Below are 18,334 nucleotides of genomic sequence, written 5' to 3'. Positions count from 1 at the left end.
ACTTAACGTGATTTCTAGTGAAATACGTATAAAAGAGATTAATTAATGCAAATTTGTCGGGAAAATGCAGAAAAGAAGCATTAGTAAAAATACTTCAGCTACTTTCATAATAACATTAACAATGTCTACTTTTCTTGTCCATCAGAAGAAATATAATATATAATACTCTTGAATAACCTGCTATTGTTATGACTGAGAGAACAGGTCTCCTACAGCAACAGCAGCAACAAAAACAACAACGAAATGCTCTGGAACAATAGACAATATAAATCTGTCTCAAAAAAACAGAGCAAAAATATTATCGGACTTCTTACGTGTTCTATGATCACGTTTGTTTAATATTCGGAGTTCAGGGATCTTATTTACAAATTATTCAGAATAATCTTCACTCTCGTCTGAATCAGTGTCATCTGAAGCTTCACCGAGGTTGATGTCGGACTGGTCTAATTCTAATTCCTTATGCATGGTGTTGTCACGCTCCCAGTATTCCTGCTCAGTGTATTTTACGTGGTCGCAACATTTTTTTCCGTTTGTCTTGCGAATACTGTGCAAGCAATATCCGCAAAGAGCTTCCTTTTTGTCGAGTGTGTCTGCTGTCAAGTCACGAGTGATCTATAAGACAGAGAAATATTTCGTACAGAATAAGCATTTTTATTTATATTGGGAATAGGAGCGCCTCATTTATGAACAGTGAAGGCATTAGAGATACTATGGCACACATTTTATGCTAAAAAACTAATTATGCTGTATTACTATTAATTGAGATATATTCTTTTTTTTGCTAGGGGCTTTACGTCGCACCGACACAGATAGGTCTTATGGCGACGATGGGATAGGAAAGGCCTAGGAGTTGGAAGGAAGCGGCCGTGGCCTTAATTAAGGTACAGCCCCAGCATTTGCCTGGTGTGAAAATGGGAAACCACGGAAAACCATCTTCAGGGCTGCCGATAGTAGGATTCGAACCTACTATCTCCCGGATGCAAGCCCACAGCCACGCGCCTCTACGCGCACGGCCAACTCGCCCGGTGAGATATATTCTTATCACGGACCTCTCCTTTGATATCTCCCCAAACCGACTCAGTGTGATTGAGATCTGGATGATATGTTTCATATGTTCACTCATGGTATAAACACTTTCACGTGCCTAGCCTCGCAGTGGTCTCCCAGATTTAGAAGAGGACCTAGAAGCCATGCTCGTCACTTCAGTAATTTCAACTTAGCCCGCACGTAACAACACGCGCCGCTTGAGAGACGTTTTCACTTCAGCGCTAGCCTGGCGACTGGACCTGCTGTAGGAGTGGGGGGACGATAGCTCCCACCACTGCATGCGCAACCATTTCTCGCGCAGGACGCTTTCAACCAAAACGGACTATAAATAATAGTAGATCTGAGTGGCTTAACAAACCCCCTTGGTCTCCCCCAAGGGTCTGTACTTGGACCATTGCTGTTTGCAATTTACTTACACGATGTTGCCAAATCGATTACACATGGCAAGTATCATCTTTATGCTGATCTGCAGATCTACTACCACTCAAGAACTGATAAAATTCAGAGTGCTGTACAACAAGTTAACGCAGATTTAAATCTCATAAGTAATTTTGCATTGAGTAACAATCTCAAAATTAATCCTCTTAAAACGCAAGCAATAATCATTGGTACTTCGAAAAACTTACACATCTTAAAACAATATGAAATTCCTCCTGTAGCACTAAACAATGCCATTATTCCATATTATGAAACAGTTATGAATCTTGGTGTGGCTATAAGCAAAACATTGAACTGGTTGCAACATGTGATGAAAGTATGCCAAAAGGTATATGAAAGCCTGCATCTCCTGAAGCGGTTTAAGTATATATTCCCTTGGTCCCTGAAAATAAAGCTCATTCAATCACTTTTGTTTCCAATTCTCGAATACTGTGATACAGTTTTTATTGATATCAATAACGAGCAAGGCATGAGACTGCAACGTGCCCAAAATGCATGTATCAGGTATGCATTTGACATACGACCATATGCCCACGTTTCCCCATACTATAGACAATTATCTTGGTTAAGACTGAATGACAGACGTAGACTCCATGCAACTACTTTGGTGTATCAAGTGCTTTCTGAATACACTCCTCCTTACCTATCCACCAGATTTCGCTACCTTTGTTCCCTACACCTGTTCAATACCCGGTCAGCCTGTACACTAGAAAGTCCTGTGCATCGAACCGCAACCTACAACAGATCGTTCACAATCACCGCCACGAGCTGGTAGAATGAACTCCCCAATAACATCAGGGAAGCTAAATCTAAGACAAAATTTAAAATCCTTTGCCAGAGTCATCTTATAAGCACTTCCAGTCTTTCTTGAGTGTGAATGGGATGTATGAATAAGAGTGAATATGGTTGTTTATTGTAATGTGTTCCTGTTTATACTTTAGTTATACTTTACTCACCTTAATATTTAGAAATTTCATGATCCATATTGAAGTGGGATTACAATATTTAAAAATTAAGGTTCCTTCTATTCAATACAAAGATATTTATTAATGTGAAAGAATCACATAACGTTCAAATGAGGTACTAGTTTCGGCACCAGATATGTGCCATCATCAGCCACAAAATCAAATCGGGCAAACACAGTAAAACCCTAAAACAACTTTACACACACACTAACATCTGCATGGATGAATATGAAATATGACTTTAAAACAACTTTAAAAACACACTATAACATTTGCACAGATGAATATAAAATAAAATATGGTAGATGAAGTTGCATTCCATTTTAAAATCCCTTAAAATGATGACTCAGTCGTTGTATACCCATGGCGGTTTGTCCAGCTTATATATAACTTTAGTTTTCTAAAACTGTTAAATTATGCTGTAAGGTTTATTGTCATATGAAGTTGACACTATGTGTGTTCTGTAGTTTGGTTCCGGAAAATAAACGTAAACATGAACTTGGTAAGATCCAAAGAATTAATTCCCACTTCAATATGGGTTGAGGAACCTGGGGAAGAAATTAGAAGTCGAATTAGGCAAAAGATCGGAAGGAAAGGTCAAAAAGAAAAGTCTAGAAAAACCCAGAGAATACTAGAAACGAACTCACCTTGAGCAGCCTGAGTGATCGGCGGACAGAGCTGAACTCATGGATGCAATTATAAGGTTAAGGGGCGAGGCGTAAGGGAGGAGAGGGGAGGGGTAGAGGCGGAGCAACTATCACGGAGCTAAGGTATAGCGGAAGGATGTGGTAGTGGGGGTAAATGATGTGGATATGTACTGCGTATGGTTTGAAAGATCGAATTGTTTTTAGGTGGTCTAATATTTCTTAGCCATTTAATTAAGAGATCGTAAAGAATATTAGTTTTCTCGGAAATTTCATTTAAATTATAGTTAGGGTTGAAATATTGATCGCAATGAATGAAACAATTTTCGACGATGTTCATAATTGGCCCTTTGTTTGCTATTTGAAGTATTTCAAAATCATGTTCTATATCAGTAAACTTATGATTAGAGTCGTGAATGTGTTGGCATATAGCAGAAAACTTGTTATATCTTACCGCGTTGACGTGCTCTGAATATCTGGTTATGAAGTTGTGTCCTGTTTGTCCCACATAGGAGGCGCTGCAGTCTATACACTTGAATCTATAGATTCCAGATTTGGAAAATCTGTTAGAGGTGTTGACTGATGTTGAATTATGTATAATTTCTGAGGTCCTATTATTAGTTCTGAAGAAGATTTTTACGTTATGTTTTCGAAAAACATCAGTGATTTGATGGATACCGTTGTTGAATGTAAAAGTAGATGAAACGTTAGTTATAGGTTTTTCTTTAGTGAGAGTAGTCTTGGGCCGATGTCTAAATTTATTGATTATCTGTTATATAAATGATCTGCTGTAACCGTTGAATTTGGCGATTGCTCTTATAGTGTTGAGTTCGCTATTGAGGTCTTTTTTAGACATAGGTATCGTGAATGCACGATGAACCATGCTATTATACGCTGCACGTTTGTGTGTTTGAGGGTGTATGGAATCTTGACGAATAGTATTGGCAGTTTGTGTCTGTTTTCTGAAAATTCTATATGAAAGAGCAGATGGATTTCTGAGAATAGTTAAATCCAGAAAATTAATTACTTTATTATTTTCGGACTCAAGTGTAAATTTGATGTGGGGGTCAATATTGTTTAGTTCTTGCAGGGTAGAGGTCGCATTCTTGATTTCTTCATCCATTATAACAAATGTGTCGTCAACATATCTGGCCCACATTAGGATGTTTGGAAAAGTATTGCTATTTATTTTTGTATATTCCAGAAAATCTAAATAAATGTCCGCTAGAATTCCCGAAGCGGGTGATCCCATAGCCAGTCCATTTTGTTGATAGATGGTTTCATCGAATTTAAAGAAATTATTGTTGATGACCAGTTTCAGAAGAGAAATAAAATCTTGTATTTCTAATTTGCTGAGAGAGCTCTGTTTGTTAAAGTTGTCTTCAATAATGGAGAAAAGTTTCGTTGTGGGTATGCTTGGTTACATATTTACTATGTCGAAAGAATGAAGGGTATGGTTGGGTTGTACATTAAATGACTTCATTTTTTCAACTAGTTCAGTAGTGTTCTTGATGGACTTTTTAGAGAGAAATTGATAGTTCTTAGTTAAAAATCGTTGAACAAATTGCACAATTTTATATAGGGGGCTGGGTTTATAGTTAATAATAGGCCGGATAGGGACGTCAATTTTATGTATTTTAGGGAGGGCTTTAACTGTGGGTAGACCTAGATTCATATTTAATAGTTTTGATTTTTCTTGATCTGTAAAGAGAAAAGATATATTCTTTAATGTTCGTTTTAACTGTCGCTGTATTTTCTGTGTAGGATCTTTATTGATTATTGTAAACGTGCTGTTGTTAAAAAATTCTTTGGTTTTAGATATGTAATTAGTTTTGTCCATAATAACTGTAGTATTTCCTTTATCCGCTTTTGTGACAATCAGATCGTTATTTTTAATTTTCTTTTTGAGTTCCGCGATTTGTTTGTTCGGAAGTAAAATTATTGGCATTAGAATTGATAGGGAGATTTCTTTTATTTACTTTATTAGAACTGAACATCTTATCTAATTTTCTTTTTACTTCAAATCTAATTTCGTCTTTATCTTCTAGCGGCATTTTATTGATTGTAGCTTCCGACTCAATCATTAAGTTAGTAACTGCGTTTATTTCGTTCATATTAGGCCAATTATGCTTCGGACCCTTCACAAAAATGGCAGTTTCTTCCGTGGTTAAAATTACGTTCGAAAGATTGACAACAGGAGGATGGAAGTTCTCGAATGAGTTTCTTTGCAAACTAATTTCTTTGGGCTGAGTTTTTGATGCATTTCTGTTCATTTTTAATGCAGCTAATTTCTTCTCCAACGTAAACTGTTTTTGTGAGAGTATGTCAAACATTTTATTATTAACCTGATTTAGAAATAAATTCCATTGAATGCCAGGAAGCAGATTGGCTGCTTCAAGGTGAGTCTCGTAAAGTTTACTGTTTAAAAACAATTTTTTCCTATATAAAAAAGAAAGGTCGTGTTTCAACCAAATTTTGTTCGCTTTTGTTGAGCTTGGACGGAATGTGGTGCGGTACGATGATTTTTAAGCGTTCCTTTCAGAAAGTTCGGTGTTAAATTGTGCATAATACATTGCTTCAAGAAGCTAATATCTTTGCCCAATTTGGCGACTAATTTTTATATTGATAGGCTTTTCTTTTTGCCTGGTAGGCATTTTCATTAATATTTAGAAATTTCATGATCCGTATTGAAGTGGGATTACAATATTTAAAAATTAAGAAGGTTCCTCCTATTCAATACAAAGATATTTATTAATGTGAAAGAATCACATATCGTTCAAATGAGGTACTAGTTTCGGCACCAGATATGTGCCATCATCAGCCACAAAGTCAAATCGGGCAAACACAGTAAAACCCTAAAACAACTTTACACACACTATAACATCTGCATGGATGAATATGAAATATTACTTTAAAACAACTTTAAAAACACACTAGAACATTTGCACAGATGAATATAAAATAAAATATGGTAGATGAACCATACCCTTCATTCTTTCGACATAGTAAATATGTAACCAAGCATACCCACAACCAAACTTTTCTCAATTATTGAAGACAACTTTAACAAACAGAGCTCTCTCAGCAAAAGAGAAATACAAGATTTTATTTCTCTTCTGAAACTGGTCATCAACAATAATTTCTTTAAATTCGATGAAACCATCGATCAACAAAATGGACTGGCTATGGGATCACCCGCTTCGGGAATTCTAGCGGACATTTATTTAGATTTTCTGGAATATACAAAAATAAATAGCAATACTTTTCCAAACATCCTAATGTGGGCCAGATATGTTGACGACACATTTGTTATAATGGATGAAGAAATCAAGAATGCGACCTCTACCCTGCAAGAACTAAACAATATTGACCCCCACATCAAATTTACACTTGAGTCCGAAAATAATAAAGTAATTAATTTTCTGGATTTAACTATTCTCAGAAATCCATCTGCTCTTTCATATAGAATTTTCAGAAAACAGACACAAACTGCCAATACTATTCGTCAAGATTCCATACACCCTCAAACACACAAACGTGCAGCGTATAATAGCATGGTTCATCGTGCATTCACGATACCTATGTCTAAAAAACACCTCAATAGCGAACTCAACACTATAAGAGCAATCGCCAAATTCAACGGTTACAGCAGATCATTTATATAACAGATAATCAATAAATTTAGACATCGGCCCAAGACTACTCTCACTAAAGAAAAACCTATAACTAACGTTTCATCTACTTTTACATTCAACAACGGTATCCATCAAATCACTGATGTTTTTCGAAAACATAACGTAAAAATCTTCTTCAGAACTAATAATAGGACCTCAGAAATTATACATAATTCAACATCAGTCAACACCTCTAACAGATTTTCCAAATCTGGAATCTATAGATTCAAGTGTATCGACTGCAGCGCCTCCTACGTGGGACAAACAGGACACAACTTCATAACCAGATATTCAGAGCACGTCAACGTGGTAAGATATAACAAGTTTTCTGCTATAGGCCAACACATTCACGACTCTAATCATAAGTTTACTGATATAGAACATGATTTTGAAATATTTCAAATAGCAAACAAAGGGCCAATTATGAACATCGTCGAAAATTGTTTCATTCATTGCGATCAATATTTCAACCCTAACTATAATTTAAATAAAATTTCCGAGAAAACTAATATTCTTTACGATCTCTTAATTAAATGGCTAAGAAATATTAGACCACCTAAAAACAATTCGATCTTTCAAACCATACGCAGTACATATCCACATCATTTACCCCCACTACCACATCCTTCCGCTATACCTTAGCTCCGTGATAGTTGCTCCGCCTCTACCCCTCCCCTCTCCTCCCTTACGCCTCGCCCCTTAACCTTATAATTGCATCCATGAGTCCAGCTCTGTCCGCCGATCACTCAGGCTGCTCAAGGTGAGTTCGTTTCTAGTATTCTCTGGGTTTTTCTAGACTTTTCTTTTTGACCTTTCCTTCCGATCTTTTGCCTAATTCGACTTCTAATTTCTTCCCCAGGTTCCTCAACCCATATTGAAGTGGGAATTAATTCTTTGGATCTTACCAAGTTCATGTTTACGTTTATTTTCCGGAACCAAACTACAGAACACACAGTGTCAACTTCATATGACAATAAACCTTACAGCATAATTTAACAGTTTTAGAAAACTAAAGTTATATATAAGCTGGATAAACCGCCATGGGTATACAACAACGGAGTCATCATTTTAAGAGATTTTAAAATGGAATGCAACTTCATCTACCATATTTTATTTTATATTCATCTGTGCAAATGTTATAGTGTGTTTTTAAAGTTGTTTTAAAGTCATATTTCATATTCATCCATGCAGATGTTATAGTGTGTGTAAAGTTGTTTTAGGGTTTTACTGTGTTTGCCCGATTTGACTTTGTGGCTGATGATGGCACATATCTGGTGCCGAAACTAGTACCTCATTTGAACGATATGTGATTCTTTCACATTAATAAATATCTTTGTATTGAATAGGAGGAACCTTAATTTTTAAATATTGTTACTCACCTTAGTTAAGTTAGTGATACTTTACTGGCTTTAGTTATACTTTAGGTTGTAAAGATTTCATTTTTTAAAATTTTATGTAAAAATTATATTGTATATACATGAAGTGGTTAAGTGTAAGAAAGGGCCGGGAGCCCTAACTTTGCCACAATAAAGATGCTTTAATAATAATAATACTAATACTAATAATAATAATAACAATAACAATAATAATAATAATTCATTTATGTGCTTGAAGGCTTGTGGAAAAAGCTGGTTAATTTGCTTTTTTTATTGCCAAAGGTAGATTCATAGAATGCCCTTGCAACTCAATGTTGGGATGTGCTTAGGAGTTATTTTGTCCAAAAACCATATAATTGGGCAGCTTGTAACACAATCCGTCTGGATTTCCGTCTTTACTTCCTGCTATCCTGGATGTGGGTCTATGTCAGTGTCCTCCATCCTCGATCTGGTATAGTAACGAGCTTTTGCTGGCAGGACCTAGTATTTACAGTGCACTATGTCTTCTGATATGGACTAGAGCAATTTTGTTACTTTCATTGATCTGTCTCTGTCTTATCCTTGGCTTTGACAACATGAAAGTGACTGAGGTATGAGTGATGCTAGTAATGCCATTTCTTCTGCAGCCACTCCCTGCTATGAATGGTGTGAAAATGTTGCTCATAGGGTCGGTTGGTGCATGCATTTCAATGGGCTTGGCAGACTGATGTAATAGCAACTTCTGGCTCGGTGAGGAAAGCAAGGGAAAACTAGCTCCCTCCTCATTTCCCTAGTACGCCTCTTCAGTGATGCCTAGGCCATGTATGACAGCTGATGGCAGAGCTGTTGAGGATCCAACCAGCCTTAGTGCTGAAGACTGAACATACATACATATTGTGCATACTTTTACTTATTTACACCTAAGCTTACATGAATGTAGCTGATGATGACTGCAAAGCAGTCAAAACATGTACTATTCATGATTTTATAAAATTGCCAAAGGCAAATAAAGGCTAAATATTTCTTTGGTTGTTAGATACACAATCTGATCAAAAGTATCCAGATACCCCTCTGTTCAAGTTATCTAAAGCTTAGAAGTAATAATGGCTGCTGCTGCTGCTGCAAGAGGCAGTGGTGGTCTCAATGCTGATCACTGCTATGAGATACCTGCAGTATAAGAGGAGCAAGGGAGCACAGCGTATTAGAAAGTGGAATGGTTACTGGTTGCCAAATCAGTACGCCCTCAAATTAGAGCCATTTCAGTCCTTTCAAAGTGCCCAAGTCAACTGTCAGGGACATGCTTGTGAAGTGGAAATGGGACGAGAGAATCAAAACAAAATCACAGACGGATAGAACATGCATGTTGATTGACATGGACCATCAAGCATTGAAGGTTGTACAAGAAAATTGCAAGATATTGTGAAGTATCACCTGTGAATCCCACAGTACCACTATATGTGCAACAAGCACTACGACTGTTCTGGGAAATTTTTATAGTTCAAGTTAAATTTTCAAACACCGGACATTAGGGCATGTTTCCTGAAAATTTGTAGTAAATTACAATGTATATTTTAACTAAAATAAACTCCTGAATACGATATTCAATGAATCACTAAAAAGTGTCCCGAATTAATGCCACTACTGTAAACCAGCAGGTGACATCTTACAGACATGAACGATATATATGTCATTGTCCCTTATAATTGCTGCAACTTTTCTTAAAATAAAATAAAAACACCTTACACTGATAAAAATGTACATTAATTATCAGAGCAAAAATAATGTGCCCAATGAAATGAAAAATTCAAGAACTTGTTTTGGGTTAGAAGGTATGCATTGTGAGCCCTGGGTTGAATTAATTTTATAGATATGGTATAGAAATAAACCCAGTTGAAGTTTCAAGTTTCTCCATTTAGCCATCGTCCCTCAGTATTTTCTTAATCCACAATATAGTAAATAAGGAAGAACATAACTCTAAATATGCCTAAAAATGAAGGAAATGTTCAACTTACCTTAATCGTACATTTGAACCGGTGTAGGACTCAAATGGCTTTTCTACATTCAGGAACTCAAATTGATATGATGTGTTCTGGATCAATTCTCCAGGGCGTGCCAATTCCTTCACTAAAGATGTAAATTCATGCTGATTACCACGATCATAATACAATTCTATCTGGCCAACAAATTCTATTTTCACACCTTGGTGTTCCAATCTTGAACCAGGTTTCTTCAAAGTAACATTCACCTAAATATCAAAATTATATCATTTTAGCTCTTTTTAAATTATTAATTAAATTATTTTTAAATTTGCATCAGAGTATATATCAAACAAAGTGCCAGTGTACACATGCTTTGAAGGAGTTTTGAGAGTGAATCATGAACTCTTTCCCACATTTGTTGTCTCATCAATTATTCATCACTGTCATGAGATTCATTGGGACTTTCTGCACACACATTCTCTCTCTCTCTAAAATTACCAGTTTCATCTACTACTCAGAACAGTCTATGTTTGAAAGTTGATCTTTGTTGTATCAAACTGAAGGTGTCACTAGCATCAAGTGCCAAAAGTTATACAAAGCCCTTTGTACTAGATACACTGCTGTGCAAAACTTAACAGATAAAGCAACATAACTACCCATTAGAAATGAATGAAAGTGTGGTAAAATGTTGCCAGAGGTCTCCCACACGTGCACAGAATCCTGGCGTGAGGCCAGCACGAGCACACAACAATAGCACCAAATTGGTCTGGCCCCACAAAACGAGGCAGCTAAAGGAATGGGACAAGACAGTGTAAGTCAATCAGGAAACTTGCGGTGCATTGTGATGGTGTTAATTCATTACAACATGGTCCGGAGTCATTTGGATGACTTCACATGGGGAAGAATCGAGAAACTGAAAGAACAACAAAGTGTGACGAGTGTAGCCCAGGAGTTTGGTATTGCTCACAGCATTGTTTCAAGTGCATGAAGAGCATTCCAAACCACAGTCACCACTGCCCAAAGGAGAGGAGGGGTCAACCATAGTCAACTACAGCAGCAGACGACTGCTACGCCGCAACGGGCAAGAAGAGACTGACGTCAAACAGCAGGTGCAATTAAAGACATTTAACAGGACTGCAAGGCACCAAATCTCACGCTCCACAGTGGCATGGCGACTGCATAGGGGGTGTGGTTTGTTTGCCTGACGACCATTACGTTGTCTTACGTTGACACCCGCACTTCGGCGGCACAGTTGTGATGGTGCCAAGAGCATCAGGTCTAGACCGATGAGTGGGGTTGAGTGCTCTTCTCAGATGAGAGCAGATTCAGTCTGAGTAGTGATTCTAGACATACACTGATCTGATGAGAGGTGGAAACATCCAATGCACCCAGAAACATTGTCAAACATGATCATTTTTGGTAGTCCAAGTGTTCAAGGCATAATGTTGCATGGGTGTACCGACCTTCAAATCTATGAAAGGGGTATACTCACTGGTAAACGTTACTGTGACAGTGTACTCCTTCCCCATGTGAGTCTTTTCAAGGGTGCATTCGGCCCTGACTTCGTTTTTATGGATGATAATCGATGACCGCATTGAACAGTGCAGGTGGAGCAGCTCTTGGAGGATATTCACCGAATGGACTGGCCTGTCCGTTCCCCCGACTTAAATCCCACCAAGCACATGTGGAACATGTTGGGCAGACGTACTGCAGCACGTCCACATGTACCAACCACCATCCAGCAGTTGTCAACCGTGCTGGTAGAGGAATGGAGCATCATACCACAAGAACTTCCTGCCAATCTTGTGGCCAGCATAGGAACACGTTGCAAAGCATGCATCGCAGTTCGTGGTGATCACACACCCTTTTAAGAACCATGTCCCTTCTTTTGTGATGTCCAGGGGACCATCACGAGTCACAGTGACTTACGTGTAATTTACTGTCTCTGTATAAAAGTGTCACTTCTTTTCGTCACATCGCATATTCCTTTTAGCTGCCTACCGTACCATACCATGCCAGTTCTTCCTATGTATGATTCAAGGTTCATTGAGCTATGTTACTTGACCGCAACACAATACGCAAAAGTTACTTTCGTCCTTAAGTTTTGCAGAGCAGTGAATGTTTAGATCCAGACAACTAAATGCATCAATAGAAAAAGATGCTATCTAACAAATGTCAAACTGCAGCAAGTCTCTTGTTCTACATATTGTGGCAGGTTGGCCGCCATGCCGATTCGTGGCAAGTTGGCCGCCATGCCGATTCCAAGGCGGAAAAGCACAAGCCAATCTAGCCCTGCCCGCTAACATAGACTTCACAACTAGGCTAATGACCACCACCTGCATATTTCCCTCAGGAAGGAGGGGACTGCAATCCCTGACGTTACTAAGAGACCAAGGTTCAGTATAGTATTCTGCGCATATCCAACTACTGGACTGTTCTCGAATTGTTACGGCAGGCAGGCCAGTCAGAGTCAGTGGTATTGTAGAGTTGACTGTCATGAGTACAGGGGAGTACAGTTGAGTGGAGGAACATTGTGTTGACAGTCTTAGAGTGCTAAGTAGAGTATTCTTTTTAATTTAAAAAAATGTCTCCTTACACTCCACCTTTTCAATAGTTTGTGATTTTTATTAATTACATATATATAATATTACAATGTACAATTGCAGGACATGTTTCGCCTAGCTTTTATAGGCATCTTAAGCTGCTTTCCTATATCCATACCTTCCAACTTTCCAAATGTCGAATCAGTAAAATTCATGTATTTCCTTCACATCAGATAATTACGAGTTCAACAGCATTAATATAAAACACTACACACAACCGATGATATAAGGGACAAAATATTTCACCTCGGTTAAACTAACACAAATATCTTTAAAATGCATCAATGAAATCTACACAATGAATATGTTTATGCACATGACTAATTAAAACTCTGAAGTAAAGGGTATGCTGATGCAAAGTTGTGGCTTGCTCTGCTTTCTTCAGAAAGTCAACAAAATATGTGTTTGCATAACATGCTTCAGAACTTCTGGCCTTCAAAATGGAAATGGCTTCCGGAGTTCCATTGGACATCAATGACCTGAACTGTGTCCCTGTTCTTAATCAAGCTAAAAATTCTTTCACACTCTGCAATCATTGTCAAATTCACATCATATCGAACAAGGCAGGAAGCGTTTCACAATAAGCAAAAATTGAAAGGTACCCAAGTAACTATTCGCGAGGATCTAACCTGCACCAGATTGTCAATTCTTAAGGCTGCTAATCTCTGCTTTAATCAGAGCAATTGTTGGACCTCAAGTGAGGACATCATTATTAAGAAACCAGATGGCAGTAAAATTAGAATTAACCGGCTGAATGACATTCTTATGGGCAGTGACAGCAGCTAAATGTAACAATTCACTGAACTGAGTGCACCGAACTGAGTGTTTATATTCCTAGATTAGTCCATATTTATTTCTCTCAAGATTGTTAAAATTTATCTTAGAATAGTTTAGTGAATTATCATTTATTTTCGTTTACTTAGTTAAAATTTCTTTTTGCAACTATTTATCTATATATTTTACTAAATAATAATTGCATTTGCTTTCTTATTTCTTTATGATTAATTATTCATTTAACAACTTTCATTTTTAAATACTTTTAATTTTTATTAATTTAGACAAAACACCCTTAATTTAGTCGCACTTTAAAATAATAGGTAATTCTAGGCACAACTGATTATATACCTGCACCCCACCGATTCAATTAACGTTAAATTCCTCCTAGCCCTTTGTGTTTATCTGTACATTTTGTTAACTCTCATTGTTCCAAGTTGACAAGAGTTACAAGTGACAAAACAAATTCCTTTGACGTCACTAGTCGATTTCAACAGCTACCTTATGACGCCTCAGACCACCTACCCACTCCCATCCTTCCGCTGTCCCCACTCCCCTCACCCTCTAGCGTAAACCTTGACCAATGTACCGCTAGTATCCTTAAGAATTTTGTCTTGCAACATCCCAGAGTCCTACAAGTCTGTCATATAAACGCGCAAAGTATATTAGCAGCCAACCGAATTGACGTGATTGTAGAAATATCTACCCCACCTGTTTTCCATGTCCTGCTAGTGTCTGAGTCATGGTTAACAGATGATAGCCAGTTTTCTTTGTGTCATCTTGAAGGATACTCGCTTCTGAGAAATGACCGCACAAACAAATGGGGTGGAGGGGTATGTGGCTATTTCCTAACCAGCCTCAAATGTAAGTTGTTAGGTCATTCACCAGGCAGGTACGAGACAAAACCAGAATACATGTTCCTAGAAACAACAACAAACGGGATTAAAGCCCTTGTAGTAGTAGTTTACAAACCTCCGAATACAGGTCACTTAGAAGATTTTGAAGCTGACTTAACTAAACTGCTGCCAGACTACCCTCACACAATAATTATAGGAGATTTCAATACAGACTTAACTGACGCAACTTCTTCCAAATCCACACGACTCAAAACATTGTTTCGAGCCTACAATATGGAAATCTTACCTCTCTCTCCGATTCATCATACAACTCATTCGCACACATTATTAGATCATATAGTTAACAGCAACTCAGAGTTCTCAATGTTGGTCAAACCTCTGTACCTGGTATATCTGCACATGATGCAACATGCATCTCGTATAACCTCCGGCCACCGAAACCCTCCCAGAAATTTATCACCTATCGACCATTAAAAAATATAAATATAGACTCTTTTAGAGGACACAGGCAAAATACCCTCCCATGACATAACTATAACAATCTAAACGACAAAGCTGACTTCTTTAATAGCAAAGTAACAGAACTATTTGACAAGCATGCCCCAAAGCGGCGAGCGAGAATATCTAAAGGACCCTCCCCGTGGTTAAATGACGAAATTAGACAACTAATGAAACAAAGAGACTGCGCTCACAGACAGTACAAAAAATGACCCTACCGTACAAAACCGTAACGAATATAGGAAGTTACGAAATTAGACAACACAACAAATACGAAATGCTAAACTGTGACACGCTTACAGTTTAATTACTTCTGACTGTAGGACAGCGACGACATTTTGGAAATCTATCAATAAGCTTGGACTTATGAAGAACAAGAACAGAGAAGATATTACAGTACCTCTCAAGACTCTTAACGAGTACTTTACTGCGGAGCACTTAGCAGTACGACCTGACGACAAACAGAGACTTATGAATTATTACGGTACACACCCTACCCCTGACAGAGAAGTTCTCTTTCAGTCACATGACGCCTCTCCAAGTCAGAAAAGCAGTCCTCAGAATAAGCACGAAAGCAAAAGGAATTGATGACATTGGGACTGACATTGTAAAACTAATTCTTGATTGTATATCACTAACCTTAATGAATTTCTCTCTTCTAAACTGGACATATCCATCTCTCTGAAAGAAGGCTATTGTGCTACCTTTTCCGAAAAGTCAAATGCCTTCGAACGAGGTAGACTATCGTCCAATCTGTATTTTATCAGCTTTATTTCAAATCTTAGAATATGTAGTCCATACACAAATGTTCAAGTACCTTCGAATGCACGATCTTCCTAATCCACTCCAGTCCGGTTTCCAACAAGGACATAGTACAACTACAAACAGCCTTACTTAAAGTGACTGAGGATGTTAGACAAGCAATAGACAGGACGATTCACAATTCTGGTACTACTAGATTACAGTAAAGCTTTCGACAGCATAGACATTGAGATTTTACTTGTAAAACTTAAGGCTCTACGATTGCTTGGATGCATTCTTATCTTCACAGACGTCAACAATGTGTGAAAGGTAATAACGGAATCGTTTCCTCGTGGCACCACGTGAACAGAGGAGCCCCCTCAAGGCTCTGTACTTTGTCTTCTTTTCGCACTCTTTGTGAATGACATTTCATCGAATTTAAGACACTGCAAATAGCTGACGATCTTCAACTCTACACAGACTCTACAGCACGAGACCTTCAGGAAAATATTGACTTACTAAACATTGACTTACAGGCTGTTAGTGATTGGTCTGCTGCGCACGGCCTGAAATAGATCCCTACGAAGTCGCAAGTAATCCTTCTTGGCCATCAAAGTCAAATAACAAGTAAAACTAAACGCCCGCTGCCAAGAGTAATCATTCAGGATGTTCCAATTCCGTTTGTATCACAATTGAAGAATCTTTGAAGCTCTTATAATGCCACATTTTGACTATTGCGATGTTTTCAATGACGTGAGGCCGCAATTTTCCCTAAGGCTACAGCGCGCTCAAAATACATGTGTGAGATATATATGCAATTTGATAAAATATGACCACATGTCACCATCTTTCCTAAAACTAGAGTGGTCGCGACTCCATGTTCGTTGTAATCATCATACTTTGTCTCTCCTCCATCGCGTTCTTACCACATCTTCCACATACCACCTTTCTTCGCGTTTCCATTACTTCTCAAAAGTTCATGACAGACATACAAGGGCTCAAACATCAAACCTGCTCATCATTCCCTCACCATCGAACTGTCGCATATAACAGCTCATTCTCGGTGTTTGCCGCACGAGAATGGAATAGTTTACCGGACGACGTCAGAGGAATACCAACTACAGTGTCATTTAAAAGAGCGTTAAGGGGTACAGCAGGATGCAAGTGACCTGGGAATTTCTGGCCTTTCAGTGATCGTGCTAGCTATTATTATTGGTATCATCATTGCTATTATATTATCATCATCATCATCATCATCATCATCATCATCGCTGTTGTATGTATGTCTCATGGTGGTGGAATATTATTTGTTATATTTTGTTTGTGTTTAAATTGTGTCTTCTAGTATTAATTATGGTAGTATTACTTTTTTTTTTTTTTGGCTTTACGTCGCACCGACACAGATAGGTCTTATGGCGACGATGGGACAGGGAAGGGCTAGAAGTGGGAAGGAAGCGGCCGTGGCCTTAATTAAGGTACAGCCCCAGCATTTGCCTGGTGTGAAAATGGGAAACCACGCAAAACCATTTTCAGGTAGTATTACTTATGACTTTAATGTATACTAATTGGTTTAGTGCAAGAGAAGGCACGATGGCCTTAACTACACCAATAAAGACATTTATATATCATTTATCTATGTGATATGGTAAGAACAGAAAACATGAACCTAGAGATCCTGTCACATTTATAATGTCCACCAGCTCCACTGACATTCAACAATGTGCCCATTTTATAGCTTGGTTACTTAAAACACTAGGCAAGTCATCTATCGGAAGAGCCACAAACTGGCTTTGGAGTTCATTCACAGCGTCATCTTTTGTTTCATTTTCTCTTTTTACACAAATTAACATGAAACTTCTCGAAAAAGAAATTAACAGAAAAAAACTGTGCTTCATCAATGGCATGAAGTTTAGAAATCTGTGCAGGTTTTAGAACACAATTCTTAAAAGGGAACTTGTATACTATGTAGTCACAGGTGGGACGGAAATAAACAGTTCAAAAAAATTAGGGGAACATGTTTTTGAACATATGCCATGCTCCACAAAACAATACCTCACACCCAGGTATATTACCAACTAAACCTTTATTCTTTACCAGCATTTGCCTGGTGTGAAAATGGGAAAACACTTAGACCATCTTCAGGGCTGCCGACAGTGAGGCTCAAACCCACTATCTTCCGAATACCGGATACTGGCCGCACTTAAGTTACTGCAGATATCGAGCTCGATAGGGTACATTTTGATCACAGTTGGAGATCTTCAGTATGGTTTATGTCCTCCACGAGCATTTATCACAGCTTGGCACCTATGTGGCATGCTCCTGGCCAGAATCCAAAATGAGCAAAGGTGGGTCCAGCAACCACAGCAAAACCTGCGGTAACCCGAAAAGTTATCGTACAGATACTCTAGGAATGAAAACAATGAATGATGATGCTTGTTGTTTAAAGGGGCCTAACATCGAGGTCATCGGCCCGAAAACAATGAAAGCAGGAAAAAAAAAAGAGATACTCAAAGTGAGTCAAAATGAACTAAAGAAATTACTTGTATGTTAACTGTAATAATTACAGAAGTCCAGCATGTGAATACTGTGAAAGTAGACACATTCCTTAAATTTTAATGAGATTCATCTGAAAAGTTGCCAATACTACTTGATAATGCATATACGACAGTCTGTTCTGAGGGACTGAAGGACATGGAACTCCTACAGACAATAAAAACAAATTCCATATTTGACACTAGCATGTAAGCTCCTCTGTTAAA

At 38.0% G+C, this 18,334-nt stretch overlaps 1 protein-coding gene across 4 annotated transcripts in view; it reads right to left on the bottom strand.

Moving 5' to 3' along the window:
- The window catches only part of LOC136864302 (vacuolar protein sorting-associated protein 26B-like), a 385,738-nt gene that overhangs the window by 267,003 nt on the left and 100,401 nt on the right, over nt 1-18,334 (bottom strand). For all 4 annotated transcript variants that reach the window (XR_010859291.2, XM_068226233.1, XM_067141107.2 and 1 more), the window contains exon 3: nt 10,136-10,368. Coding sequence is in view for 3 of the 4 variants with exons in the window: in XM_068226233.1 (XP_068082334.1) it covers nt 10,136-10,368 (233 nt within the window). In the remaining variant the exon portion in view is untranslated. The remainder of the gene's footprint in view (nt 1-10,135; nt 10,369-18,334) is intronic.

This window comes from Anabrus simplex, chromosome 2 (assembly GCF_040414725.1).
Source record: "Anabrus simplex isolate iqAnaSimp1 chromosome 2, ASM4041472v1, whole genome shotgun sequence".
Lineage (NCBI taxonomy): Eukaryota > Metazoa > Arthropoda > Insecta > Orthoptera > Tettigoniidae > Anabrus > Anabrus simplex.
The sequence above is the reverse complement of the archived record's forward strand: the minus strand, read 5'-3'. Positions and strand labels throughout refer to the sequence as shown.